Source organism: Apteryx mantelli, chromosome 22, assembly GCF_036417845.1.
Source record: "Apteryx mantelli isolate bAptMan1 chromosome 22, bAptMan1.hap1, whole genome shotgun sequence".
Taxonomy (NCBI): Eukaryota; Metazoa; Chordata; class Aves; order Apterygiformes; family Apterygidae; genus Apteryx; species Apteryx mantelli.
Window position 1 is genome coordinate 6,394,115 of NC_089999.1, and position 26,879 is coordinate 6,420,993.

The 26,879-nt window shown below is 47.4% G+C and overlaps 3 protein-coding genes across 3 annotated transcripts; 2 read left to right on the plus strand and 1 right to left on the minus strand.

Annotated features, from left to right (window-relative positions):
* The first annotated feature begins 963 nt into the window (after window positions 1-963).
* Window positions 964-14,520, plus strand: DHX33 (DEAH-box helicase 33). Its single transcript, XM_067309872.1, has 12 exons — window positions 964-1,165; window positions 3,011-3,171; window positions 3,791-4,018; window positions 4,831-5,001; window positions 6,424-6,609; window positions 7,360-7,471; window positions 7,860-8,019; window positions 8,382-8,470; window positions 9,025-9,152; window positions 9,703-9,906; window positions 10,692-10,778; window positions 12,150-14,520. The coding sequence occupies exons 1-12, from the start codon at window positions 964-966 to the stop codon at window positions 12,456-12,458; spliced, it is 2,037 nt and encodes a 678-aa protein (XP_067165973.1). The 3' UTR covers window positions 12,459-14,520.
* A 1,525-nt stretch (window positions 14,521-16,045) lies between these two features.
* Window positions 16,046-21,671, plus strand: C1QBP (complement C1q binding protein). Its single transcript, XM_067309873.1, has 6 exons — window positions 16,046-16,308; window positions 16,802-16,952; window positions 17,486-17,579; window positions 18,613-18,708; window positions 19,583-19,705; window positions 21,241-21,671. The coding sequence occupies exons 1-6, from the start codon at window positions 16,065-16,067 to the stop codon at window positions 21,388-21,390; spliced, it is 858 nt and encodes a 285-aa protein (XP_067165974.1). The 5' UTR covers window positions 16,046-16,064; the 3' UTR covers window positions 21,391-21,671.
* A 1,668-nt stretch (window positions 21,672-23,339) lies between these two features.
* RPAIN (RPA interacting protein) lies at window positions 23,340-26,858 on the minus strand. The gene is made up of 7 exons (XM_067309718.1): window positions 26,736-26,858; window positions 26,318-26,500; window positions 25,677-25,740; window positions 25,030-25,144; window positions 24,387-24,450; window positions 24,115-24,249; window positions 23,340-23,549 (listed from the first exon to the last, which is right to left on the minus strand). Exons 1-7 carry the CDS (start codon window positions 26,814-26,816, stop codon window positions 23,520-23,522), a joined length of 672 nt encoding a protein of 223 aa, XP_067165819.1. The 5' UTR covers window positions 26,817-26,858; the 3' UTR covers window positions 23,340-23,519.
* Window positions 26,859-26,879: the final 21 nt, after the last annotated feature.

Genomic DNA, 26,879 nt, shown 5'->3' on the forward strand with positions numbered 1-26,879 from the left:
CCTGTTTCAACAAGCTCCTTCTTCCAGGTGGATGCTTTTTGCAGATACTGAAATGAAGTCTTGGACATGGCTACAGCTTTGCCCAGATAAGGAGACATCTGTGGGCCTGTTCTAGGCCTGGAGTTGCATGTGAAACCTCCCTGCTTTGCAGTCTGCAGTGGTGCTATTTCAGTTTCCTGCACTTCTCTTGGTGCTTCTCCTGAAATTCACTTACTTAGCCCTAAGAAGTTGCTGTTTATAACCCTAAATCAGGGAAGTGTGATATAATCATCAATTTGTTGATGATTATATCTTAGCTTTTTTCATAAAAGAATGAAACACCCTGTTACTGAGTCTTTCCTAATCCTTAGGAACATTTGTATGAGGAAGCTCTATATTCTTGGAGATCTGTTTCTTTAAACAGCTTTTGATTGGAGTTTTGCCATTTTTTAGGAATTTCTAGTGGCTGAAGCAAGCTTTAATTTTTAGGTGGCCTATCGGATTGGCATCAAAATCTTTCCAGACAATCTAAACTCTAAGTGCAAAGTGTTTACTCCTGGGGATCTATGTTAAGATAGGAGGTTTGAGTCTTGCTCCACAACTAGGAGCCTGGGTCAAAGACTTCCGCCCCTCTTCTCCAGGAGCAGAGACCAACATGGGCAAGTGTGCGAGTCAGTGCGTGCGCGAGTGTGTGCTTTTTTTGCGTTCGTGAGGGGACGCTCCGGGGAGTGGACACTCGCGGTAGTCCTTGCTTCCAGGAGTGCATGATCGCGTGCGTGGGTGCGTGCGCTGGCTGCCCTGGGCGCAGGGAACTACATTCCCCACAATGCCCCGCTCCGGCGCAGAGGGTCACGTGGCGGTGGCGCGATGACGCCATGGCGGTGCGTCGAGGAGAGGCGGCGGCCGTCGCCCGGGCGACACGCGGGCGGCGCGGCGGGGCCTGAGCGGGCCGGGCCGGGGCGGGCGGCGCGGCGCCGGGGGGCGATGCCGCAGGGCAGCGAGGTGCCCCCGGCCAAGCGGCTCAAGGCGGCGCTCCCCCCGCCCCGCGCGGCCATGCTGCCGGGCTCCCCCGCGCCCCGGCGGCCCCCGCCGCCCGCCGACTCGCAGCGCCGCGGCCTGCCCATCTTCCAGGCGCGGGGGCCGCTGCTGAGCCAGCTGCGCGGCCTCGGCAGCGCCGTCCTCATCGGTGAGTGCGGGGCCCGCCGCCCCCGGGGCGGCTCTGCCCTCCAGGGGCAGCTCTGCCCCCCGGGCGCGCAGCGCTCCCGGGCGGGGGGAGAGGGCGTAGCGGAACCAGCGAGAAGCGGCGCACAAGTGGTTCGGATGCGAGTCTCAAGGGCTGCACGCGCATTTGTACATTATTAATGTTTCTATTCGGTATAGACCATTATCCGTTAAGATATCTCCTGCCTGCGTTTTTATGGGGAAGGCAGAAAAGTGTGTATTTTTGCCTTTCCGTTTCACCGAAGAAACCGTCCACTTAAAGCTAAATGGGAAAGTCCTGCTCTGTTAAAAGAATAACTGTCTGCTCACCCACATTTGCAGGGGTGTTTCCTCATTTTATTATATGTATTTTTTGAGTCCAAAGTGATACACTTTGTGTCTGACTTTAAGGAGCTAAAGGCGTACAGGTCCCAGTGGGTTCAGCTGGAAATCTGCACTCAGCACTTATTAGAACTTATTATTATTAGAATTAAATGCAAAACGCTTTGTATCTCATCCCCGCAGTAAGTGAGCACTTCAGAAAAATCAGTCATGGTAATATTTTAGGCCAATAGATGGGACTGTGTTTATATCCTTCCCTCTGTATAATCCTGCTTGCTAAATATACACTGCAAGATGCCACTTCAAAATTTGCAGCTGAGGAGTCAGCTAAATAGCTGTTCTTGCTTTTTCCAGCCTGCAGCCACAGTGATTGCGCTTGGCTTTCCAGTTCTCCTCTGCTTGGCAGTTATCCTTCTGAATGTCTCGTTCTTCCTCCTCCTTTTCTTCTAAGTTCTCGCCTCGCTCCCGCTGTGTGTACTGTGCTGGTGCTGTCTTGCAAGGATTGAGAGTACAGACCTCTGGCTGCTGCAGCCTCACGCTTTTTGGAGATAGCAATGCTTGTAATGGGCCAGCTGAAAGTGGAGTAGGCATCTGATCTGAAATACAGATGTGTTTTAAGCTGTAACAAAGTGCGCAGAAAAATGGAGGTTATGTTGAAGACATTCTCTGTTCTGCCATGCGCGTTGCACTTTCAGATAGTTTCCCCTGCAGTGCCTCTGAGCACTCTGGTGTGTGCTGCCGCCAGTGAGTTGCTCTTCTTGTTGTCCATGCTGTGAGCAGTAGTGATGGTAGCTGGCTGTATACTCTTAGCACTTCTGCTGCCTGTAGCAGAGTGCTCTGGGCAGAGTTTGTACTGGAAATAGCCATGGGGAAATTTGGGTAGTGCTCATCCCATTGTGTGCCACTGCTGTGTGTATGGAGAAGGCCTTCACCTGAGGCTGAAGGAGCTGTCTCTGGCCTCAGGAAGGCATTGAGGAAGACTTGCTAGCTTGCTGGTGCCCTGAGTGCTCCTCTAAGGGAGCCTCAACTCTCAGCTTGCCAATTGCTGATGTGACAAAAACTTTGCTTTAATTTGCTTATAACTTTGCTTTGAAATGTCCTAGTCTGTAGTGTGAATATATACATAAAAATAACTGTGTCTATACCTTGCTTTGCACAATCATCTCCTTATGTTGGCTGTGTTACACATCAAACATTTCATATCCAAGCAGACGAAAATATGTTTCTGAACCACAGTCCAGCTAGAGAGAACCTGGGTGGAATGAGTTTTGTTGAGCAGTGGTCTGGCGGCTAGAGCGAGAAATCTGGGTTCTGTCCCTGGCCTACCCCTGCTTTATTGTGTGACTTTGGGCAAGTTGTCCAGATGCTTCCTGCCTTCAGTCTCCCCAAGCTGAAACAGGATTAAAAAAATTACATAAAAAATGGCTTGGAACCTTTTGTTTGAAGATGCTAAAGACGGGAAAAACTCTATTCCCTTGACGTTCCTCAGGAGAAACAGGCTCAGGAAAGACCACTCAGATCCCTCAGTACCTCTATGAAGCGGGAATTGGCCGCCAAGGCATCATTGCTGTGACCCAGCCTCGCAGAGTAGCAGCTATATCTTTAGCCACCAGAGTCTCGGATGAGAAGAGGACAGAGCTGGGGAAACTGGTAGGTTGCTTTACAAAGTCTTTAGAGATTTGGTTTAGTACTGCAGTGCCGACTGGACTGTATCATGGTTTGAATGGGTAAGACAGAGAAAGTTAGGACCACAGTTAAATGTAGTCTTCGTTTAATAATACGCCTGGATGGAAAAGATGCCTCTTTGCTTGCTTCTGCAGCTCAGAGCAAGCCATGTTTGACTCTCTCTGTGGTATTTTACCCCTTGGTTATCATCAGTGTTCCTATATTTGAAAAAAAGAAAAAGAAAAAGCTGGTTAATGAATAAAAGAAGAAGAGTTGTTCTCTCTTCCTAGACCTTCTCTTCCAGTGCTGCTTATATCCAAAGTCCTGGCAAGGAAAGCCAGGAGCATCTGTGATAAGCTTCTAGTTTGGGAAAAGGCTAATTGTGATACAATGTGGGGAGCTTCCTTTGGGCCGGAATATTAGATTCCCAAGGCTAACTGCTCACAGACTGCAAAAACACAATATGCTTTCCAAAGCTCTCCCCACAGCCCTAACTGGCTCTGGCTGATGTGATGGCCAGAGTGCTCTGTGGTCCTTTACATGATGGCAGTGAGAAATGTAAATAACTTTGTGCCTGTACTTTCTGTGATGATGGCTTCCTTAGGTTGGCTACACCGTACGCTTCGATGATCTTACGTCTGATGAAACGAGAATCAAGTTTCTAACGGATGGAATGCTCCTCCGTGAAGCTATCGGGGACCCCATGCTGCGGAAGTACAGCATTGTCATCCTGGATGAAGCCCATGAGAGGACGATTCATACTGATGTGCTCTTTGGGGTGGTGAAAGCAGCACAGAAGAAGCGAAAGGAATTGGGCAAACTGCCACTAAAAGTACGTGTAGCTGGAGTGGTGGAGAAGGGCAGGGAGGGGGTTCGGACTTCAAGCACTGTGAGTTGCTGCTGGGGTTTCCCAATGTGTTCAAAATTTCAGCCTTGAATCTCTTCCTATTTCTAAAAAGCCCCTTTAAACCTAAATTGTTCAGGGTGACCAACTAATGTCCTGTGGGCATGATATGGCCCTTCAGAACAAACTGTCTGTTCTCCATTTTGCCTTTTTTCCTAAGATCCCCACAGGTGTGAGCTATAGACCAGGCACATTGTGCAGGCAGTTTCTGGTACTGTTCCTGAGAGGGCCCTGGTTATAGGAGCTCTTTATCTGATGTGACAGCTCTGTGACATTTTCACGGTGAGAAAGGAGATTGCGCACGTGTGTCACGTCATGATTCAGAACGTGCACACTTTGCAATGGGCATGTGTGAGATTGCACGATGAAGTGTTTGAGTGCCTGTGGGTTGCACGGTTTTGATGGGGAAGACGTGTAGGGGATGCATAGGGTCCTAGCACAGTCCCTTTCAACAGGCTGTTGCGCAGCCCAGCTTTGTGGGCAACTCAGCTCCCTTTATTAAATGTCAGAAAAATTTTTAACATGTCCTCATTTTATCACACGTTACACTTGTGTGATACCAAAGCTGATGACTTTAACAAGGAAAGCTCATTCTCTTCTGTCCCAAACTCTTTGCACTTTTTGCTGTTCTGAGCATATATCGCAGGCCCGGGAAGATGACTTTCATTTAGTCCTGACTGGCAAGTGTTCTAGTGGGTCTGAATCGCAGTACTAACCCCTATCTTATGCTCGTATTGAAGGTGGTCATCATGTCAGCTACGATGGATGTTGACCAGTTCTCCCAGTACTTCAATGGAGCTCCTGTTCTCTATTTAGAAGGCAGGCAACATCCCATTCAGATCTTTTACACCAAACAGCCTCAGAGCGATTATCTCCAAGCAGCGCTGGTGTCAGTCTTCCAGATCCATCAGGTATAGCGACTTTGTCAAGCGACTTTGCCTCCCTGGGGCCATGGGTTGTTGGTCAGGGTGGGCTCTGCTGCCCGAGCACCGCTTTTCTTGCTGTGGCAGAAGCACTGAGGTGTAGGTCCTTAGGGTGGGTCAAGCTCACTGCTGCTGAATCGGAGATGTCCCTCAGGTATTCACTGCATCCTCCAAGAAAAGGAAAGTGAATAGTTGGTGAGTGTGCTGGGTTAATGAGTTGGATTGGTTCAAGGAAGGAGTTGACAAATGCCAGTGTTATCCCAAAGGTGGGGGGAACACTAGAAGCGAGAGTGAGAGGAGAGGAAAAAATGAGAGCGAGAAGAGGTGCACTCTACCTCCTGTGTTCAGTGGCAGTGAGCTGTTAGGTTGGCTCAGCTGATGCTGAGACGCCGGTCAGAGGGTGTTTCCCAGACTCATTCTAAATAAGTAGTGGTATCAGCCTGCCGTTCTGCTCTTCTGTGGCCTCACAGTCATGTGGATGGACATGGCTACGGGGACATGTCACAGACCTCTGCAGTCATGTTGTAAGCCTGTGCGTTGGTCATGCTCTCCTGGGAGCCAGTGGTGCTGAGGCTGTTTTGAAGTCTGCCTCGAGGGTCTTTGACAGCGTGCCCGATCAGACAGCTGGTGTGGGGTATGGAGAGGAGCACTCGCAGTAGTAGAAAACCTGGCAAGTGCGTGTGTGAATGCAGGAAAAAGCGTAATTTGTACTTTTGTGTCAACAGTAAAGAGCTGGGGGGGCAACTCCAAAAAGTCCAGGTTTAGACTGAGAGTGGCATGAAACTGATCTTTCTAATTTACTTGCAAAGTGTAACTGCAGAGCAAGTAGAAATTATTAAAATAACAGTTCATAAACATTTTTTGACTGGCACTAAATATTTGAATGAGAAACTGCCAGATAGTTAAATCATTTAATTAAACTGTTTATTATCTTTCATCTAATGCTTTGAAGACACTTGTTGTTGCTAGGATTTTGGGACTTCCACATTGAGGCTGGAGTTGAAAGGAGACTGCTAAGCAAAGCTCTCTGATGTCAGCTTGTACTTAAATACTTAAATGTTCTTGTCACTTGATTTTTTTTCTGTGATTACTGGCTTGTACCTGGATGCTTGCTGCCCTTCTCATTTGCATGTCCTGGATGGTTGTTTAACAAAACAGATGTGTGAATTTGAGTGATTCCTCCATCCTGTTAAGACTCAGTCTTGCAAAATGCTGTTTATCCTTCACTTCTGGTGAATCCAGTGGGAATTTCAGGCTTTTCCATCTCTTGCACAGAACACAAGTCTTTTCTTTCTTCCTTACCTGCTTCACTGTCTTGCTGTCAGGACAACATCTCAGAAGATTTGCTGTCATTACAATCTCTGTTCTCTTTCCCTATCCAGTCCATCTTGTTTTTTTCTCTGGCTCCAGGAAGCAACTTTTTCTCATGACATCCTGGTATTTCTGACCGGTCAGGAAGAGATCGAAGCAATGACTAAAACCTGTCGAGACATTGCCAAGCATCTCCCTGATGGCTGCCCACAGATGATGGTGATGCCTCTTTATGCTTCTCTGCCCTACTCTCAACAGCTCCGAGTCTTTCAGGCTGCCCCCAAGGTGAGGCAATGTGATGGGTGAACAGGATGAGTTGTCTTTCTGCTTGCATGGGTGTTTGGAAAAAACACATGGAATAAAGCAGTCTGTACTGATAATAAGTAATAGTTATTCTCTACTGTCCACTGATTTCGATAATGTCCACTGATTTCAATGGTTTCAGTGTGACATAAGATGATGCAGCTGTGATGGTATTAACAGATATAGACAATAAATTGTCTGGAATCATGAAAAGAAGTTAGGATTAAGGAGAGTGAAAAGGGCAGAGGAATTGAAATTCACAACGATTTTGTGCGGATTTCATGTCCACATCGCAAAAAAGGCACTGCAGTTAATGGGCCAGCCAAATTCTAACAAAGCTAAACACCTAGGTGTATTTGGCAGGGCCATAAGAGGAAATTATGCTGTCTCAGGCCCACTGCATCTGTTCAGCAGATAAATAGGAATTCAGGTCTTCCAGGGATTCTGTGCTTGTGCCAGAAATGAAACCAAAATGCTTTAAAGACGTAGCGATAACAGCTCTCCTGAATGGTGTATTTTGTTGCAAGAAGTGTAAGTGCATGTTTTAGAAACTGATTAAGGGTACAGATTATCTTAATTTACAAGAGCTGGCATAGCAAACCTGGTATTTGGTCACAGCATGCTGTAATGCTATGGAAGCCTTGCCCATGCTCACCAAAAATAGCAGCAGTTCCACCATTGCAGCTAATCTAAGATGGCTTTTGACTGGCTTTAGTTTGCTCTTCCTTCTAGGGTTATCGCAAAGTGATCCTCTCCACAAACATTGCAGAAACCTCCATCACCATTGCAGGAATAAAATATGTTGTGGACACAGGCATGGTCAAAGCAAAGAAGTACAACCCTGGTGAGTACTTCTTTAAGGAACGATGCAGAGATAGTTTTCAGGTTAATGTAAGTTATCTGAGGCAATTAGCCCCACTGGCAGCTGATTTAAAATAATCCTCTGCACTATCTAAATTGATGTCCCAGGTTTTAGATGTGTATTTTTTTGGTCTTCCCCTGTGCTCACCTCATCCTGGACTAAGTACCAGCCATTTGGGGGTAAAAATCTGTCAAATATGAATCTTCTCTTCATGGGATTGTGCATGGTAATTTATTTTGCTTCAGGGTGTGAGTACTGAACCAGGCAAAGTCTGAGCAGTGTTTGGATGGGAGGCTGCTGGAATTTTTTTCTCATTGTTCCACAAGGTTATGTTTTTTCAAAGGCTGAAGTGATGCTTTTCCATATTTAGAAATTGGTCTGGAAGTGTTGGCAGTCCAGCGTGTGTCGAAGGCCCAGGCTTGGCAACGGACAGGGAGAGCAGGACGAGAGGACAGTGGGATCTGTTACCGGCTCTACACAGAGGATGAGTTTGAGAAGTTTGACAAAATGACAATACCTGAGATACAGAGGTGAGAACAGAACCTGCTTTCCCTGAAGCTGTCGTACTACTTGCCGCACCTTTTTTATGCCCTGTTACACAGAGGGCTGTGCAAAGAACTGAACAGCAAAACTGGATCCAAGGTTTGACTGGTTGACTTAAAGAAAGTTGAACTGTGGAAACTAAACAGAAAAACTAGGCAGAGTTTACTTAGGCTGGACAGTTGAACTTGCAGCTTAACCTTCCTGGTTTAGGAAGTCAGACTTCACCAGCCAGCTTTAGGCTAGTTTCTGTTAAACTGTAGCACAAATCTGAGGACTGTATCTCAGCTCATAGGCTGATAAAAGCAAAAAAAGAAAGAAAAACATCTCAGTTGTTTTTCTGCTTATGCAGGTGTAACCTGGCCAGCGTGATGCTTCAGCTCCTGGCCCTGAGAATTCCCGACGTACTCACCTTTGACTTCATGTCCAAACCATCTCCTGGTAAGTGGTTACAAAGGCAGCCTTGGGAGAAATGGACAAATGAGTCACTGCTTAACTGCTTAAAAATGGAGTCTTCAGGCCAGCCTGAAAAGATGGAGTGTGGAAAGCCCAGGGCTGTGAATGCAGAGCCATCTTTCTCTGCTGTATCTTCTCCTGGTGGTTCTGAAGTCTCAGATTTGTTCACTTGTGCTCTGCCTCATCAGAGCAGGCATGGTTATGGCAGAGAGCTGGCGAGTCCGGCTTCCAAACAGAGCAAAGAGCAGTTTTGCTAAGGAAAGCTGTAGAGAATCTCACATGGCCTCTGCTCAAAACTAGAGATGGCGGCTTTAGTTTTGCCTCTGTTTTTGCTACTCAAATTGGAAATAGTGACTGTTTTACTGGGTGGAGGGGGATACATCCCAGTTTGGGGCATCCGTTTCTCTGAACTGCTAAACAGAAAATACTTGTCTCTCTCTAGCTGGGGGAAGGTGGCAGTGAGGGTGCCAGCTGATCCTTGGCATCCCTGCCAGTGCCAGCCAGGAGGCCTCCCTGCCTGAACCTTCTTGTTTTGACAGATGCTGTTCAAGCGGCCATTGAGGAGCTGGACCTGCTGGGGGCTGTGGAACGAAAGGAAGACCAGCTTGTCCTAACCCCCCTGGGAAGGAAGATGGCAGCCTTTCCACTGGAACCAAAGTTCTCTAAAGTAAAAACTATGGAACAATTAGCTTATTTTTATCTGCCATATATTTTCTATTTCAAACTCCTTAAACAAGGTCTGGAATCTGGGGAGGCTACAGCTGTAGTAGTATATTTGTGGTATATGAATGAAGCATAGCTTTTTTTAGAGCAGCTGTGCTCGTTTACCTGTCATTTACTGTTCATTTAAGGGAGATATTAAAAGATGATTTGTTTTGGCTAGCACCTCTGAAGCTGAAACTAGTCTAATTCCCTTGCAGTTTCCAGGATCGCTGGCATTATTGGCAGGTTCACCATGTGTCTGATACTGTAGTGGATTTTAGTCACCATGTTTATGCTGTATCTGGACTGGCCGATCTCAAGAAATCGCACAATAGTTGCTGTTAAAGGTGACTGGTGGCCCTGGAAGAGGATTTACAGTTGTCTCTAGGCCAAAGTGTTTTTGGAGTTGTCCCAAACAAGCTTAGTAAAGTTCTTGGGCTGTCGGTGAGCAGAAAAGCCTGCCCACCTTGAGTGGATTTGGTCAACCAAAAGTCAGTTTGTCCTGTGATTTGCAGACCATCCTCCTGTCCCCTAAGTTCCACTGTACAGAAGAGATTCTGACCATCGTATCGCTGTTATCGGTGGACAGTGTCCTCTACAATCCCCCAGCCCGGCGGGATGAAGTGCAATCCGTCAGGAGGAAATTCATCTCCAGTGAAGGGGATCATCTTACCTTGCTCAACGTGTACAGGGCCTTCAAAAATGTCAGTGGCAACAAGGTAGGATTCTGTGGGGATGCTGTTGCTGCCTGGGGACGTGGTGGTGAGTTCTTCTGACGTGCAGCAGAGTAACAGCTGCAGCCTTCCCAGCTGATTAGAATATGCATCCTTCCAAAGCACCTCTGAGAAGGGAGGGCTTGTTTGTGCTTTACAGTTAGGTAATCAGAGTGCTGTGTAGTTGCAAAAGGTCCCCCCCAGAGGGCTGTAGCAGACCGGTTGTCAGAGTTCCCTAAGGCCAGTTTTGTAATCGCAGAGCCAGGTCTCTTCCTTGCCTGGTTCCAGCTGGAAACAAGAGGGAGCGAGAGAGTGTTGTGACTTGCTGATTAACACCGAGGTGTGCTCTTTGGTATGTCAGGATGCAAAGACACTGAACATATCTACAGACAGATTTTGATTTATTCTACCCTATAAACTCCTCACTCTGATTTGTAGGTCTGTGGAGTAGTGCGCCCCATTCTCTGCAGCATCTTTCTTATCCTTGTTGTTCTCGTGCAGTTTGCTTTCACCACCTGTGGGATACTGAGTGCTGTTTCACAGCACTCGGTGACCTTGAGAGCAACTGAGAGCAGGAAGAAAACAACACGCTGCAATTCCTTCACACTGTGGGAAGCAAAGTAGACATAGGGGAGCAATCAGAGGTAGAAATCTGACAGGGGAATGGGTTAGCAGCTTTTCTCTAAGAGATGCTGTGTTTTGGAGGATTCTGCTTTTCGTGGTATCCAGAGATTGTCATGCTTCTTGGGTGAAGAAGCAGCCCCTTCTAACTCTTGGTGCCTCTGCTGCAGGAATGGTGCAAAGAGAACTTTGTCAACAGCAGGAACATGATGCTTGTGTCAGACGTCAGAGCTCAGCTCAGGGACATTTGCATAAAGGTAACTTGTTGCCGTACTGTATTTCTTTGCTTTGTCTGTTCACATTTTTCTTTTCTGTTTGCCCTCAAAATGATTTCCCTGTGCACCAAGTCCCAGGAGCAAGAAAATCTGGTTATGTTTTCAGTTTGTAATGAACAGCTGTGTAAAATTCCTGACTGTGCAGATTGCATCTCAAAATCTGAGAGCTGCAGGGCTCAGTGTGTCTAGGAGAGGTGAAGAGAGAACTGGAGCTCTGGGGAGGCTTCTCAGGCAGAGGGCAGTTTTTCCTAAGGGATCTCGCTGCTGTAGTGAGGTGAGACTGTGCTGTGTGCCCCTGGGTGCTGTCAGCCTCTGCAGCCCATACTCGCTGGCTTCTTCCCATAGTTGGGCATTCAGTTTAGGAGCGACTTTCACATCAGCACCACTCCTGCCCGTGGCCCAGCTTGAGGCAGAGCATGGGAGCCAGTGCTGAATTGCTTGCGCTCCGTACGTGACGTGGGAGCCGCACAGCACCCCTGTCGCACTGTGAGTGCTGGCTGGCCTGATGCTGACTCCCGGAAGGGGAGTCTGGATCCATTTTGTGACTCTTCTCCTCTCTGCTGTTAGTCTGGACTAGCCTAATGCCTCAATGCAAAGCCCTGTCTGAGCTGAATTCCCAGAGGTCCTTTTGTAGTTCACAGGCTAGCTGGTTTTCTGGCGTGGTATTGCCTGGTCTCAGAAGCCCGCTGAAATGGGGCTGCGTTTCCCCATGAGGGTGCACATACACGCCTGCTTCCTTTTTGGCACGAGAAGTGAGAATAACTCCCAAATGGAGTCCCTCTGGACAAACACAGACCTGTGTGAGAAGTAAAAGCTAATGACATTTGGCAGCGAGCAGCTCCTTGCACTTTAGGGTGTGCGACTGCAAAGTGCCCTGCAGCACACTTGCTGCTGTGGCTTCCAGCTCTCCTCCAGGCTGCCCAGGATCCAAGGGAGGGCAGGATTTCGGAGCTGGGTGGAATGGGCACAATAGCTCTGGAGAATTAGGAGTACTGAGGCCTTGGCAAAGCTGATGTTTCCCTGCAAAGCATGCATGAAAGCCCAGGTGGAGCAGAAGCCACAGGCTGTCCTCTTCATGTGGCCTTCTCTCCTGGCACAACGGTTTCTCTGAGAGCCTGCAAGCGAAGTTAGAACAGCACCTGAACTAGCTTTGTAAGGTCAAGATCCCCTCTCTTTTGGGGTCCCAGCTGTCAGAATGAGTGCCAGAAAGTGATGTGCCCTTCTAGGCCGTGCTGGAGCCCCCAGCTTGCTGTTTAACTCTTTTAGGTGTGATGTTAGGGGTGTCTGAGCTTGGGCTGCAGGCTGCTCACTAAAGGTGCTACCTATCACCTTGTCTCTCTCGCTGCTAACCAGCTGTCAATGCCAATGGAGTCTTCCCGCTCGGACACCGGCAACATCCGCCGCTGCCTGGCTCACAGCCTCTTCATGAACGCTGCGGAGCTGCAGCCAGACGGCACTTACACCACCGTGGACTCTCACCAGTTGGTGGCTATCCACCCCTCCTCCGTACTCTTCCACTGCAAGCCGGCCTGCGTGGTTTACAACGGGCTGCTGCACACCAACAAGTGCTACATGCGGGATCTCTGCGTGGTGGATGCGGACTGGCTGTATGATGCAGCCCCTGACTATTTCCGCAGGAAGCTCAGAACCGCCAAGAACTGATCTGCGGGTCACCACCAGGTCCAGGATTTTTAGGCTCACTTAGTACGACTATTTTTTGTTTTGTAATGAATGTATGGGAATGGTAGCGCTTTGCCTTGTAAATCAGGTAAAAACCTTAGAGGAAGCTGGCTTCTCTGTGAGAGCCAGACCTCACAAGTCTCCGTGGCTTAGAACAATCAACCTTTCTAGAGTTAATCTGTAAAAGGGGAACATAACAAGTACTCTGTGCGTGTGTGTGTGTGTGTGTGATAAATCTGTGCTGGGGGGGAAGGGGAGCTGGTATCCGATTCCAGTTTTTAACTTACTGAGGTTTAACGAGCTTGTATATGAAGAAATGAAATCCTAAGAGCTCTTCTGAGCAGACTTGGTATTTTTTGATGATTGTGCTTGTATCCTTAGCAGGTTTTATTGGCAAAAAAGGAGAAAAAAATTTTAAATCTCTACAGACAGGGAAAAAAATGCCTTTTTTAACTATTTCTAGAAGGGAGGTGCTACTGTCTTTTACCTCATCAAACATCTGCCTGCCTGCATGTCATGTTCACCACGTCATTTGGGACCATCTGAAAGCTAGTAATGGGGTCACCTACTTGGACAGGTCTTTATTGCCTGTGTCTATGTCTCAGGGGCTGGTATTATTTTCTCGGAGGGGCTGTCCAGCCGCCTGTGCATTTGATGTCATCTTTGTTCTCCCTTTTGCTGTTAGGGCATGTAATTCCTCAGCGTCTGATGCATGTGGAGGAGGCAGCCGTAGATTCTCAATATCTGCATCTTGCCACTTGGAACTACAGGGCCAGTCTGCGCTGTCTAGAGTGGTTTTCTTCCTCTAGAGAGCCAAACTTCTTAAAAGAGGGGGAAGGACTCGCTCCTGGAAAGGATCCAACATTTTAGCAGCAAACACTTATGTCCTTCCCCACTCTGTGCCTGGGCACTTCTGGCTTTGGAGTTGGCACCACCGTCCACAACAGCTAGTCAGGCTAATGTGAGGCAAACTCAGCAAACCAAGTATGAAGATGTGGTTTAGAGTCTAGACTTCCTTTAAAGGCCCTGGAATCATCAAACGTTTCTTCTGCTCTGGCACCGGTGCTTCCCCCCCCCCCCCCCCCCTTCCAGCCCCCAATTATACTTTGGCTCGCCATTAGAAGTTTGGAGTTTAGCATTGTTTGTCGAGAACCATAGATCCGCCATTAGTCATTTTTATTTGTGTTTTTCCATATCCCCTTGGCATCTAGCTGTCTTTTTTTTTTTTTCCTGTTGGAGAGAAGTGGCAATAAGAACCTTAATCCTCTTTTTAAATACTAGAATTAAGGAACTAGAACCACTCCAAAGGTAAAACTTGTTCTTTAGTGTGAAGGAAAATGGATTTGTTCCATTATGACTGTGTGTGGGTGGAGGAAAATCTTAAGTTGTTTTTAAATGATATCCTAAGTACTTCTAAAATAACCTCTCTGGGAGAGGTAACTTCCAGTTTCAACAGAGTCTGTTGACACAGTGTATTAATTTATATAGATTTTTTGGATGAGTTGAACTAAAGCAGATTTGTTATACGAGTGGGTGGGAGAGGAAGCTGTTCTGTAAATGCAGTGTCATTATATAATATCCTGAGGTTAGCTAACATGGGCTGTGATGGGTTTTTCGCCCTTTGGCTAAAGTGGTGTTCGGTTCTTTCTTGTATTCTTCAAGCATCAACTTAAAAAAAAAAAAAAAAACCCTCATGATGTTTGAATGGGACTGCTCAGGGATGCAGTCGTATTGGCAAGTCCTTATTCACTCCGTTTGCCTGGGGAGTAAATAAGCTGGTGGCTTTGCTCGTGTGATCTGTGGGAACAAGCTGCACTTCCCATTTAATAAAATGTCCTTTCTGGTTACACACATCATGGTTACACAGCGCATTGTAATATGCCTTCTCTTTGGGCGCCCAATATTGGTTCTCTCTTCAAAAACTGGGGCAAATACTGCTTTTTTTTTTTTTTAAGTGGAATTTCACTTGTACTGATCTGCAACTTGCTGTCTCCGAAGAGAGTAAACAGGAATCCAGTTTACCAAGAACAGTCTCGTCTCAGCCTGTTCCTGGAAAGGGTGATACTGAATGTTTGTGGGGTCCGGTGGAAATGGACTCACATCCCTACGTTGTGCCTCGTTGCGATATTGTTCCTCAGCGGTAAAAACCACACCGGTGCGCGGGGCACAGGCAGCAGTTGCCACTTTTGTATGTATGACCAGCTATAGTTTTGGATTGGTATTTCAAGATTATGCTGTTATTTCAATTGTAACTCACACAAACTGCAGGGAATTATCAGAGCACTGTATGTAACTATTCCTTGGTTATGCAGACTGCATCTGTAGGGGAAAATGGAGTAAAAGCACATTTTGTTTGGGCAGTCTAATTAAGCAGACTGTTTAAGGGTGGGGATGGGGAACTGATTTAGAAGCAACTAATTTGTACATTTTTTTCCCATAATAAAGAGTGATGGCTAAAATCCAAGTCCCAGGTGGTGTTTTATGAGGCAGGAATGCTGTAGAGCTAAAAGAAATGGTCCCCAGGACATTTAGGTACAAGTCTTTAGTAGCAGCACTTTGAATTCGGGTGGCGAGTGTCTTTGCTTTAAGCAGTCTGGGGTTTCAATGTCGCTGAAGCACTTTAGATTTTAAAGATAAAATGTTAGCAGGGGTCAGTGAGTCTGCGCTGCGTGTGCAGAATGGACCCAGTTACTGCATGCGCAGGACTCGAACACCAGCGTGGAGCTGGGAGTGGAAACCCTGGTGCTTTGCCGCTGCGGTATCAGATCTCTCCAGCCAGAGCCTTGCTGTCAGCACTACTTGGTCTTTTGTGTCTCCAGTCGACAGCGGGTTGCAGCGCCAACTTGCAGACAAAGCGAATGCTTTAAGCCAGGAGGCGGTTTGCCTTGGTTGCGCCTCCTTCTAGAATATGTATTGCTAAAGGCCAAAAAAAATCAGGTTTTTTTTCCTCTTTCTGAGGACTTGCCAGAAAGGTGACTATTTTTCTAATAAAGAGTAGGGGGGGTGTACAAGAATACAGCTTTCACTACTTAATGATGCTTTTTCTTGTTGCAGTCAATATTGAAGCTTCAGCGTTTTTTCCCCATCTCTGAAGCTTTTCTGGGACCCTTTAAACAGTAACCACAGCCTCGCCTTGCGAGCGCAGGGGCTGGAGAGCTGGTGAATGTCGATGTTTTATGAGTGGTGTTTGCTGCTGTTGTGTATTGTTGCTGTTTTCAGCTCATAACAGTAGCGAGCTGCGCTATTGAAATGCCTCCTTCTGCAACCGCTGTAAGCAAATAACTTCGGCTGTGTTGTTCGTATCCTTGTGAACTGGAGGTAAATCCAAACTCCGCTAAAGCTTGAGAGAGCCCTGCTCTACCGCTTTTAATCCGGGTAAACGGTGCGTTTCTAGGGCGCTGCCGGGGACGGGACTCGAACCCGCGCCGCCGGGCTCGGGGCGGGGCGCGCTCGCCGCTGCGCTGCGTTGCGCTGTGTTGCGCTGCCGCGGGGCAGGACGGGAGCAGGGGCGCGCTGCGCCGGAAGCACTCGCGGCACTTCCGGGCCAGGCGGTGTCCTCTGCTCCCGGCCCGCCTCGCCGCCCGCACCATGCTGCTCGCCCGGGCCCTGCGCGCCGCCGCCGCCCTGCGCCCGCCGCCGCCCCGCCGCCTCCTGTCCGCCGCCGCCCCCTTCCCCCGCGCCCTCCTGCCGCCGCCCGCCGCCGCCGCCGCGCCCGCGCTGGCGCGCTCCCTGTGGCAGTTGGGCGGCGGCGGCTGGCGGACGGCGCTGCTGCGCCCGCGGCGGGACTCGGCCGGCGGCGTCTCCTGCGGCTGCGGCGGCCTCCACACCGAGGGTGAGCCGGGCGGGGAGGGGGCGAGACACCCCGCTCCCGGCGCGAGGGGAGGCGGAGGGGAGGGAGCCCCCCGTGAGGGGAAACGGAGGGGAGCGACCCACCCCCTCGTCACGAGGGGAGACGGAGGACGGCGACCCCCCTTCCCCCGCGAGGGGAAGCGAAGGGGAGGGAGCCCCCCGTGAGGGGAGGCGGAGGGGAGCGGTTTCCCCCGCCGAGGCGCGGGGGAGGGGCCCCCCGTGAGGGGGGAGGGGCGCGAGGCGGCCGCGTGGTCGCGCGTGTCCCGGCCGGCACGTGGCGAGGGGAGGCGGGGATGCAGCGAGAGCGGCCTTGGCCCCCGGCGCCGCCCCGTGCTGCCACCTCCCTCCCTCCCTCCCTCCCTCCGCTTGTACCTCGCTCAGCCCCGGGGGATCGCTGGGGGATCTCCAGGTCCTGCCTGCTCTCAACGTGTTTCTTGCTTTTTCCTTCTTCCTTTTTTTTATTCCTGCCTCGTAAGGAGACAAAGCGTTTGCAGAGTTTCTGACAGATGAAATAAAAGAGGAGAAGAAGATCCAGAAACATAAAGCTCTGCCCAAGATATCTGGAGGGTGGGAGCTAGAAGTCCACGGCACAGAGGCCAAGCTGGTCCAGAAAATAGCTGGAGAGAAGTAAGTGCAAACAGGTATTTGCTGTTTATAAGGATTCATCTGAGCAAGCACGCGTACTTGAAAGACTGATCATAATATAATCAGTAATTCTTCCTTGCGTTCGCATTGCTTGTACCACTGTCTGTCCAGGCTGCACAAACTGTGGACGTTGCATAGGCTCGGTATTTTACCACCTTGGGCACAAGGCATTTTTCTTACAAGTTTGCTTTGTCTTGTGTGTTGCAAAGATTCATGAGGTTTTCCTACATTAAAAATAAGAATTTGGTCTAATAAAACTTGAAAATGCTCGCTTGTGAGAGCGATTGGAGGAAGTCAGTTTTACTAGAGCGTGCATCTTAAACTCTCAGCTGGAACATGTACCATATGAGGGAAGGACAAATTAAACAGAACACGCAAAGTATTTTGAATCTTGTTCATGATGTGGGGACAGCATTGCAGCCAGTGAATTTATACTACAGAAGTTTCAAATAAGAGAGATGCAGTAAGTATTTTCTTTATGGTGTTTAAAGTAATTGCTTGTGGTTCTTTTGAAGGATAACGGTTACGTTCAACATCAATAACAGTATTCCACCATCTCTTGAGGAAGAAGAAGAAACACAAGGAGAACAGAAACCTGATGAGCAGGAGGTAAACTTGGTCTTTATGTACGCTTTCATTATGGATGACAGCACCCAGGAAAGTTAGCGGTTTGCCCTTATGCTTTTTCTCTCATTTTTTGTCTGTCATTTGGCTGTGACCCTCTTCTCTCTGCAGCGGAAAGACAGAGTGTGTGAGAGGGTTCTGTATAAGTAGAAATGAAAGGAGCTGAGGTATTGGACTTCATGGCTGCCTCTGGAACCTGCTACAATAAATACTGCATTTTGCACTTTGCTTAGCTGGTGGAACTAACAGTACTGGTATTACCCACAAAATGCAAAACTACTCGCATGACACTTGCATGGTTTTGTTGATTAGAACTGCCTCTTGCACTCCTTTTTAGTAAGACTGTTAGTAAAAATACTGGTAGAACTGTAAACAAGCAATATAATTTGAGGCAGATGCCTGATCTACGGTGACATTGGTTGAACAAGTAGGGAATGAAACTGCACTGTATGTCTGTGGTTCGTAGCAGTTAATATGCATTTTTTGAATGTTAGTACTTATTTCAGCGCATTACTGCTTAGTGTGCTCAGCTGGGAAGACTGTACATTGCTCCCCTTGCCCTGGGCATGCCCATGTCTGCTGAGAACACACTGCACTTGGTCCCTGCGTGTGCATAGGAAGTCTTGTGCACTGCCAAATTTCCCACATGAAGGAGGGCAGGCAAGAGCAACTCCTGCTCTCAAAGCAATTCGACAGCCCAGTCGTGATTCCTGTTGTGTAGAGGGAGAGGCATCCGGGTGAGCTGCAGGCTCTCTGGGTTGTTTAGGTGGTGGCAGATGTTTCCGGCTACTGTTATACCCGTGTGACCGGATGCAGAGCAGAGAAGGGGCTGAAGAGGTGCGGGTGCGGTTGGAGGAGGATGCCTTGGCCAGGACAACCCAAGAGGCTCTCGAGAAAGAGGGTGACTGGGAACAACCTGAGTGCTGGATGGGTTGTGTTGCTGGGCTGTCCCTTGGGCACTTTGGCTCCTGTTCAGGCTCCAATGCTGATGCAACTTTTTTTCTTACCTTTTACATAGCCTGATATTACATCGACTCCAAACTTTGTTGTTGAAGTAATAAAAGATGATACAAAACAGACCCTTGTCCTTGACTGCCATTACCCTGAAGATGAGGTGAGTATTGAACTGCTCAGGCATCAGCTGTAGCTAACTCTGGCCTGTGGCTCACTGCACATCTCCTGCTTCACCATAGTGTAATTGTGCCACTTTTGAACCTAACTGTTCTTTACAGTCTGCTGGTTTTCTTTATCTGCAGAATATGCAGTCTCCTGTTATCTCTCTTTTTTTAACATTAAAAAAAAAGCTTTAAGAGCTTGCAAGAATAAACTCTGGGGAGATGTTCCATTGCATTTCTTCTGTCTTGACCTTGCTTTTCTAATCAGCTACTTATAGACTATCTTATGGAATTAGAGAAACGAGGTATGGGTTCTTTAACTGCATGGCAAATTGAGACAGGTAAACAAGAATGGCCCAAACAAGATGCATTTAATACAACCTATAAGTAACTTGCAAATCTCATTGGTGCTGAGGTTTCACAAAGGTCAAAGAGTAGTAGGGATTAGAAAAAAAAAGGTGGGGGGGATTAGATTGAGACCTTTGCTTCAGGGTGATTTTTGTGGTTTATTTTGCAAATCTTAACAGATCATTTATGCAGACACTGTTGACAAAGGTTAGACAGACTTCTGAGGATAGATTGTTTAAGAACCATGCAGAAGAGATTTTTACATCTTTTTAAAAATAAGGTCATTGACTTACATCAATTCACTTCTGTCAGCATGAACTGTGAGACTGACCTCTTCTGGGCTTTCCTGTGTTCTGGTGCTTGTGCGTGCTTATCTTCAGAGGCCCACGCTGAGAGAGAGGAATGGCTTTACTAGCGGGCTTGGGATTTTGCCTGCAGTGTCGTGTTCCTCGCTTCAGGACGAAACGGCTAAAGGCGCCCTGTAGTTAGGGCTAATCTTTGTCTTGCATCCATTTCCTGTTTCAGGTTGGACAGGAGGGAGAGGACGAAAGCGATATTTTCACAATTCGAGAGGTCAGCTTTCAGCCCACCGGAGAATCAGATTGGAAGGAAACCAACTACACCCTCAATACAGACTCCCTTGACTGGGTAAGTGCTGCTAAAACTAACAAGGCCTTAGACTGCAGAGGGCACTTGAGCTCCTCTGGACTCATTCTCTGCTCCTGAATTCTGTATGAGTCCTGTTCTGGATGCCTGAGACCAGGGATTCCCAGGCTTGCCATGTGGCAGTGCTCTTCTGTGCCCCAGATCCACTGCAGGCTGCGGATTGCTATGTGGTCCCACCAGTCGTGCAGTGCTGGTGACATTAGTGGCAGTGAGAAGCCTACGTGTTAAAACCAGTTTTGTTTCAGGCTTTAGAAGTTTATGATGCTTTTTCCTAGCTGTATTGCATTTTAGAGATGCTTTGACACTTGCTCAAGTATCATTTAATCTATGTTTAGTGTAACAGGTAGTTTAATTTTTGTTTAAGTTTTCCACGTATGTTTTCCTAGTGGTGACATAAAATTAAAAGAAAGAAACAAACCAACCAATCTGGACTCTGTTCAAGAATCTGGCATGTACTTAAAAAAGTTGTCAATGCCAGGTTTTCAAAAGGTTAGAGCCTTCTGAATTTGAAGCTGTATATCACGTGATTAAAACTTTAGAGTATTTCTCTTTGGGAAGTGTTCCCATTGTGTTGGTAGCATGCTCTAAAATATCTCATGCTGCTTTTTTCTGTTCTGACTTGAGACAAAATTAATTACAAAAAATGTGTATGATTTGTGACTTACTCAGATTACAGAAGTCCAAAATGAATCATTTGCTCGCTAATACTGGTAAGAAAAAATAAAACCATGCACATCAATATCCATAGTCTCAACACTGTTAGTAGCTTGAAAATTCAGATTGGATTTCCAAATCTTTCTGCCCTGCTAAAGGACTTGTGGCAAGAAACATGACTAGCAGATTGGAATAGCCCAGATGCTATTGAGTACTGCATGGAGTACAGATTGTGAGGCAGAAAGTCTGAAACGATTGCCTGGATGCGGGGAAGTCTTTTTGCATTAGCATTATTGCACTAAGCAGTAGCAATGAATTTGTTCTAATCAGGAGAGAGAGGGAACCCACAAGCAGTAACGTGTGTTGGAGTTGCAGTAGTTATGTAGGATTAAAAACATGAAGAAAGGTGTTGCTAACTGTGAAAGATTTAGTCTCTCAAACAAGTGTTTACATAAGATACCAACTGCTTCCACCTTTTCTAGATGCTACTAAAACAGTTTACACCCAAGGCCGTAGCATTATAAAGAGGGGACAGGCAAAGCTTCTTGGTATGTGTAGTCTTTGACAGACTTTTCCTGTTGGGTCCTACAGTCAGTTGATGACCTCCAGAGTGCAGCTCATTCGTGCTATTGAGTTTACTGACAACGGCAAGTTTAAATGACCTGTTCCATGTCCCCTTCCCTCCGAGTGTCACACCCAAGGCCAGGCCTGCTGAAGAAGGGCACGGGGAGGTGTCTGGTCTCCTGCAGGAGGAAGGTCTGATCTGCCTCGGAGAAAGAAAAGCCCACTGCCATGGGGCATTTTAAAATCAGCCTGTACCCAGGTGTGTTCTGCTCAGTAAATCTTCTCTTCATTCCTTCCAGGCTCTGTATGATCACTTAATGGATTTCCTGGCTGATCGAGGAGTAGACAACACATTCGCTGATGAGTTAATTGAGCTCAGCACCGCACTGGAGCACCAGGAGTATATTAAATTCCTTGAAGACCTTAAAAGCTTTGTCAAATGTCAGTAGATTAAGACAGGAAACTAATTTTCAAATGTGGGTATTCCACAGCAGTGCTCCAGCCAGCAATACCCAAACATATCTTCACAACAGATACTGAGAGTAAGCAACTTTGAATTAGGATATGAGAATTGTGGGAAAATGAGGATTCTCGCATGTATTCTGGGATTTGTATTTATGTCGCAGCCCAGATCAAGTTCTATAACATTATTGTCTGGAATTGCCTCACCCCACTTGGCGTTTTTGTACAATTACGAATGAACGTGAAGAATAAAAATCTGTTCAACATATCACTGCAAACTGATGTGTTTTCTTCTTGCTGTACCATTGCTGACCGAGCGTTGCCATAAAATGATTTTAGGGTTTTTCTGTGCCTGAACCAGTGTTACTGCCTGAAGAACTGTTGGTGCAGAAATAGCTTGTTTTGGCAGGGTTTTTTTTCCAGGCAGAACTATTCCAGCACCTTTAAACACACAGAACTGCCCTTCTGCCAGTATAGTTGTGTCTGGAGGAGGAATTTGGCTGGCCAAGCAGCGCTAATTATGTATGTGATTCATTCATTCTAGGTGTCCTAGGTCAGTATTGTGGCAGGCTGTAGTGTAATCAGGGTATGACTGAAGTCTTGGCTGCCTTTCTGTGTGATATGGAGTAGAAAACAGACTCTTAAAAATAGGCTTTGAGGAGCTGTTTTAAATAGGAACATGCTGCCATAACATATTATAGTAGTATTAATGCAGCTGCTTTAGAAAATACCCCAGGGAGACTGGAGCACTTCAGTTTCAGCAGAGTAATTCAAATGTTGTGGATGTGCACGTCCAAGGCATTGCTGCAGGGCAGCAGCTGTGGATTTCTCTGTGATCTGGTGTCTCCAGTTGTTGTCTCAAGGTCATAAGAAGCCCTGCTGGCAGAGCAGAAATCCAGAATGTGCTCCTGCTGTGTTTGGGAACTGTGTGCCAGCTGGCAGTACATTAAAGCTCTGCTTCTTCATTTGGTTTGAGTGCATCCATGAAGAATGCTGAGATGAGACAGCATATTTAAATAGCACTTGTGTCTTGCACTTCTGCAAGGATTATTTCTTTTATCTTGTTAATTTTGTCCAGGACTACCTTTTTATTCTGGAATTCTGCAATTCAGTTAGCCATGATCAGCTTTGCTGTTGTCAAGGGTGCTCAGGGAAATACATGTACTGAGGTTAGGAATTAAGCTGCTTTACTCTGGTTTCAGTTTCTGTGACTGAATGAGAAATGTTTCTCGTGACTGTTTGCGGAGGCAGGGTTGAACATAGGAGGAACAGGATTCTGTCCATCCTTCTGAAGCCTTGGATGCCAGGAATCCAAATCCAAGCACCTGCTATCTCCACCCACGAGCCAGCCTACACTATAGTGTTTTGAGAGTCAGCTTTGTCTCACAATGCACCCAAGTTATGTTCCTCTTCACTGTCCTTCTGCCCATCTATGCATTGTTAACACAGGTGTATCAGAACAGTATTTCTGTTTGCTAGTTAATTAAACCTTGCTCAAGTAGGGGATGTCTCATACTAAAGCAAAGCTTTTGTACCACTGCAGTCCCATTCCTTTAGGAGGAACCTGTACTAAAAAGGAACTAGGTTTTGATGCTTTGTGAAGGACAACGCAAATGGGAAGCTTGATGGGTGAGGAATGACACGTGTACTAAAGCCAGGTGCGCCTAAGGGGAAGGATTAACTTCTAACATATTAAATATCACATAAACTGCATTTTTTTCATAAGCTCTTCCAGGGAATTTGCTTTTGTCCTAGGTAAAGTGCACAACTGTGGTTAAGCCTACAAGGAGTCACCCATTCTTTACAACAGAGGAGAAGGATACAGCAAAGCAAAGATGCTGTCAGTGAACAGAAAACAAGCATGAAAGCCAATGCGAGCTGTGAAATCACTGATGGACTGGTTATTAAAAAAAAAAAAAAGACTCGGAGGCTGAAATAAACTAGGTATATTTATTTCAAAACACTGTGTCATCAAAAGTGCAATTAAGGCAATACTACTGCCTTGTCAAATATGCTTTTGACACAGCAGTTACAAGTATATACATAATACTAGCAGCTCTGGGCAGATTTTTAACCTCAAGAAGTTCTTCCAGTGAAAAACAGCAGCCAAATCAAGTTACAGGAGAATCGTCCAGGAGTCACAGACCTTCACAAGAAGTAAGGTAAGTTAAACAGACAAACTATATTCATATATAAGGCTACATTAATATTCAAAACTGAAATGCTCTGTTCCTAGAACTGTAGCCACCAGATAAGTGCACGTATCAGTGCCCAGCAGTTTCACTTAAGCAGCAAGGCTAAGAACTCCCTGCTAGCTCTAGTTTGAGTCAAAGGTAGAGTATGTGGTTTCTCCAAGAGGGCTGAGCCTTTTGAGGAGGCCTAAACTGAAATTTTTTACAGCTTTTCTTCAAGAAACACTTCTCCAAATAGATGCTCTACACAAGACTTAAAGTTGTTTGCTAAAGTGTGAGAAAGGTAAGTTGGTAAATTTGACAGGTCCTTAAAAGACTCCCTAATCTAGCAGTTAAGGTAAATGGTGTAATTAAACTGTTCCTCCTTTCATTGCTACAGGTAGTCAAAAAAGGGTTGAGAGAAAGAGCAACCCAAACCACTGAGGTCATGGACTGCTGGTTTCTGTGTGTAGCTGCACAGGTAATTGAGAAGTTGGTCTAATCTGAGATCCTTTCCAGAAACTTGACATTCAGACTCACCGAACAGCTCATGAGAAGACTGGCTTCTTCCTCCATTCCACTGGTAACAGTAAACTCTGGATTGTGAAAGCACCTGTAACTGTGCTCTGTTATAGTGTTTTCTAGAAGTGACCGGAGCTTCTCTTCTGTCATATCCTGAGATAAATTGGGTTAAAAGAAGTCTTAGACATAAGTTGCTCCATAGCTTAAAGCTGCCTCTTCTTGTTCAGAATGATGCTGACCTTGCAGCAGACTTAAGCTATGTTGCGGGTGAAGTATAACTGACATCCTACCTGTGTAGTGATGTATAATCCACACTGGCAAAAAACCAAGTGATTCCTCACGGTCAGGTTATTCCTAGGAAGACAGCAGACAGTGAGCATCTTCACAACAACAAGAACAACAAAGGCAGATCTTAGCAAAAGTTCTTAGATTTTGGAGCTCATTGCTCATTTTTCTATTTCATTGAAATACACACAAACAGGAGCCTGTGTTTGGCTACTGCTTTTGTTAGTGCCTGTTTCTAAGCCGAAACTTTCATGTGTAGTAGGAGAGTGGAGAATCAATCCCTCTTTGTGCTAATTACAGCTAGGTTGATTGTAGCATCAAGGTTCCTCACAGAATACTTTGTTTCATGAATGGCTCAGAAGAGAAATTCTGTGCTGTTGCCTTGCAGCTGAGATCCAGCCTTAACTTGCACGGTAATCTTGCTGTAACTCTCTTCAGAGCACTCTAAACAGGTGGCTGCACTTGTCTAGCAGGGAGAAGACCCAAATATCTCGCACAGAATGACAGGAAAGAAGCCAACATTCATTAAGAGAACAGTATCTAGAGCAGCACAGGCTCCGAGTGCTGCTCAAACCAGCAAGACTGAAGCAGAGAAGCCCTGTGAGGCTTTTGTCAAGCATCTTGTTCCAGCACCAAGAGCTTTCTTACTTTCTACACACGGGGCAGATGATCTTGTCACTGGCATCCAAGCCATCAAGCATCGCATTGAGACATTCTTCATCAAACTGAAGACTTCGCTCATACTCTTCTATAACCAACTGTTCTGCGATAAAAAGAACAAAATACCCTCGGGCCTCTGTTATGAACTCATGGTACTGCAGAAGCATGCATGAAGTTGCTCAGTGGACAGAGTCTGGGGCAGCCACTAGTTCTGAGCTTGTCTTTCTTTAGGTCAGATTTCTACACTTGAGGAAATGGTTCCTGTTAATCTAGTTTTTTCCTTTGGCTCAATCTTTAGCTGGTCTCAGCTTCACGACTGTAACACTTTTCAACCAACAATCTAGAAAAACTATGAACTGATTTATACAGGGTCCTACAGTCCCAAACATCACAGTGCTGTCTCCTGGTTCTCCTCTATTAATTTCTCACAGACCCTGAAATGCCACTCAAACTTACAACTGTCACAAAGGCTCTCAGTGCATTACAGAGGCTACAGATACTTTCAAGGAGGCTCTTCTTCAAACTCCCATGGTCTACAGGAACTAAGGTGTTCAGTCTCACCTAGTCTGGATTACTAGAAAGTCAGAAATATTATGGTTTAAATTGGAGTCTGAAAAAGTGTTTTGAGAAGTTACCTTGCAAGACCAGTTCCTGTTGGATTTCTTCCAGTACTGCTAGTTCATCAGGATCCTCTAGCATCTGAAAGGTGCATTAGTCAGTAATTCTCCCATTCTGGCTACATTCTCACTTATTTTCCAGCACCTGACTGAGCTGTCAATGTAACATAAATTCACTGCTTATGCTTCTGTCTGTCAAATCTCTGTATTTGACAAAACATGCACTGTAGAAAGCAACATATACAATAGTAATGTGTGCAAAAATAATAATGATGGGATCACAGCCTGGTCAAGAACTTACCTTTTAAAAAGTTAGAGTTTTATTCCCATTCTTGGGAGTGAGAGCAGTCAGTGACACAACCGCTCCGAAAACCACAGCTGTGGAAATCCCCCTCTGCTGCAACTCTGGTGCAGCTTGTGAAGGAAATCAGGAAGTTCCCCACTCCCAGGCCCAAGGCCACCACTTTCACAGCTGTTTCACAACATCCTGCACTAGCTGCTGAAGCACGAAACCCAGACGGTCTGAGTTGTGCCAACTCCAAGCAGCGAGAGGCCGGCGCTCCCCGGGAAAGGAAACATTTACAGGTGCAGAGACCCGTGTAACACCCTGCTGCAAGGGCTCTGAAGGCCGCAGGAGCCGGCGGCGCGGCAGTACTGACCTGTGCCAAGGGCTGCTCCCCCCGCAGGGACGGCAGGCTCTCGGGGCGCAGCGCCTGCCACTCCTGCTCCATCACCTCCCGCACCAGCAGCGCGCCCACGGCCGCGGCGCCGACGCGCTCCCCGGCCTGCCGGTACCGGTCCAGCAGCTTCGCCCGGCTGTTGCGCAGCCTCTCCACGCAGCGCTGGGGGGTGACAGCACAGGGGCCCGTCAGCGACACGCGTGAGGGGGGGGGGGGGAGGGCTGTTACGGGACTGAGCAGAGCAGTAACAGCACTGCGGGAGGCGAATAACGGTTGTAACGGCAGTTGGCGCCCGCCCGGTAACGGCGCCCGGGCCCAGCCCCCGCTCCCGCCGCGCCGCGCTGCGCGCCCAGAGGCCACCCAGCGGCGCGGCCCCCGCCGCGGCGGCCCCGCTCACCCGGCGGTAGGTCTCCTTCCAGGGCGGCGCCGCCGGCCCCTTGTACAGGGCGCGGTGCCGCCGCCGCCGCGGCGCCTCCATGGCCGCGCCGCCACCGCGCCGCGCCGCGCCGCTCCTCCGTCCCCGCGGGCATGCTGGGAGCGG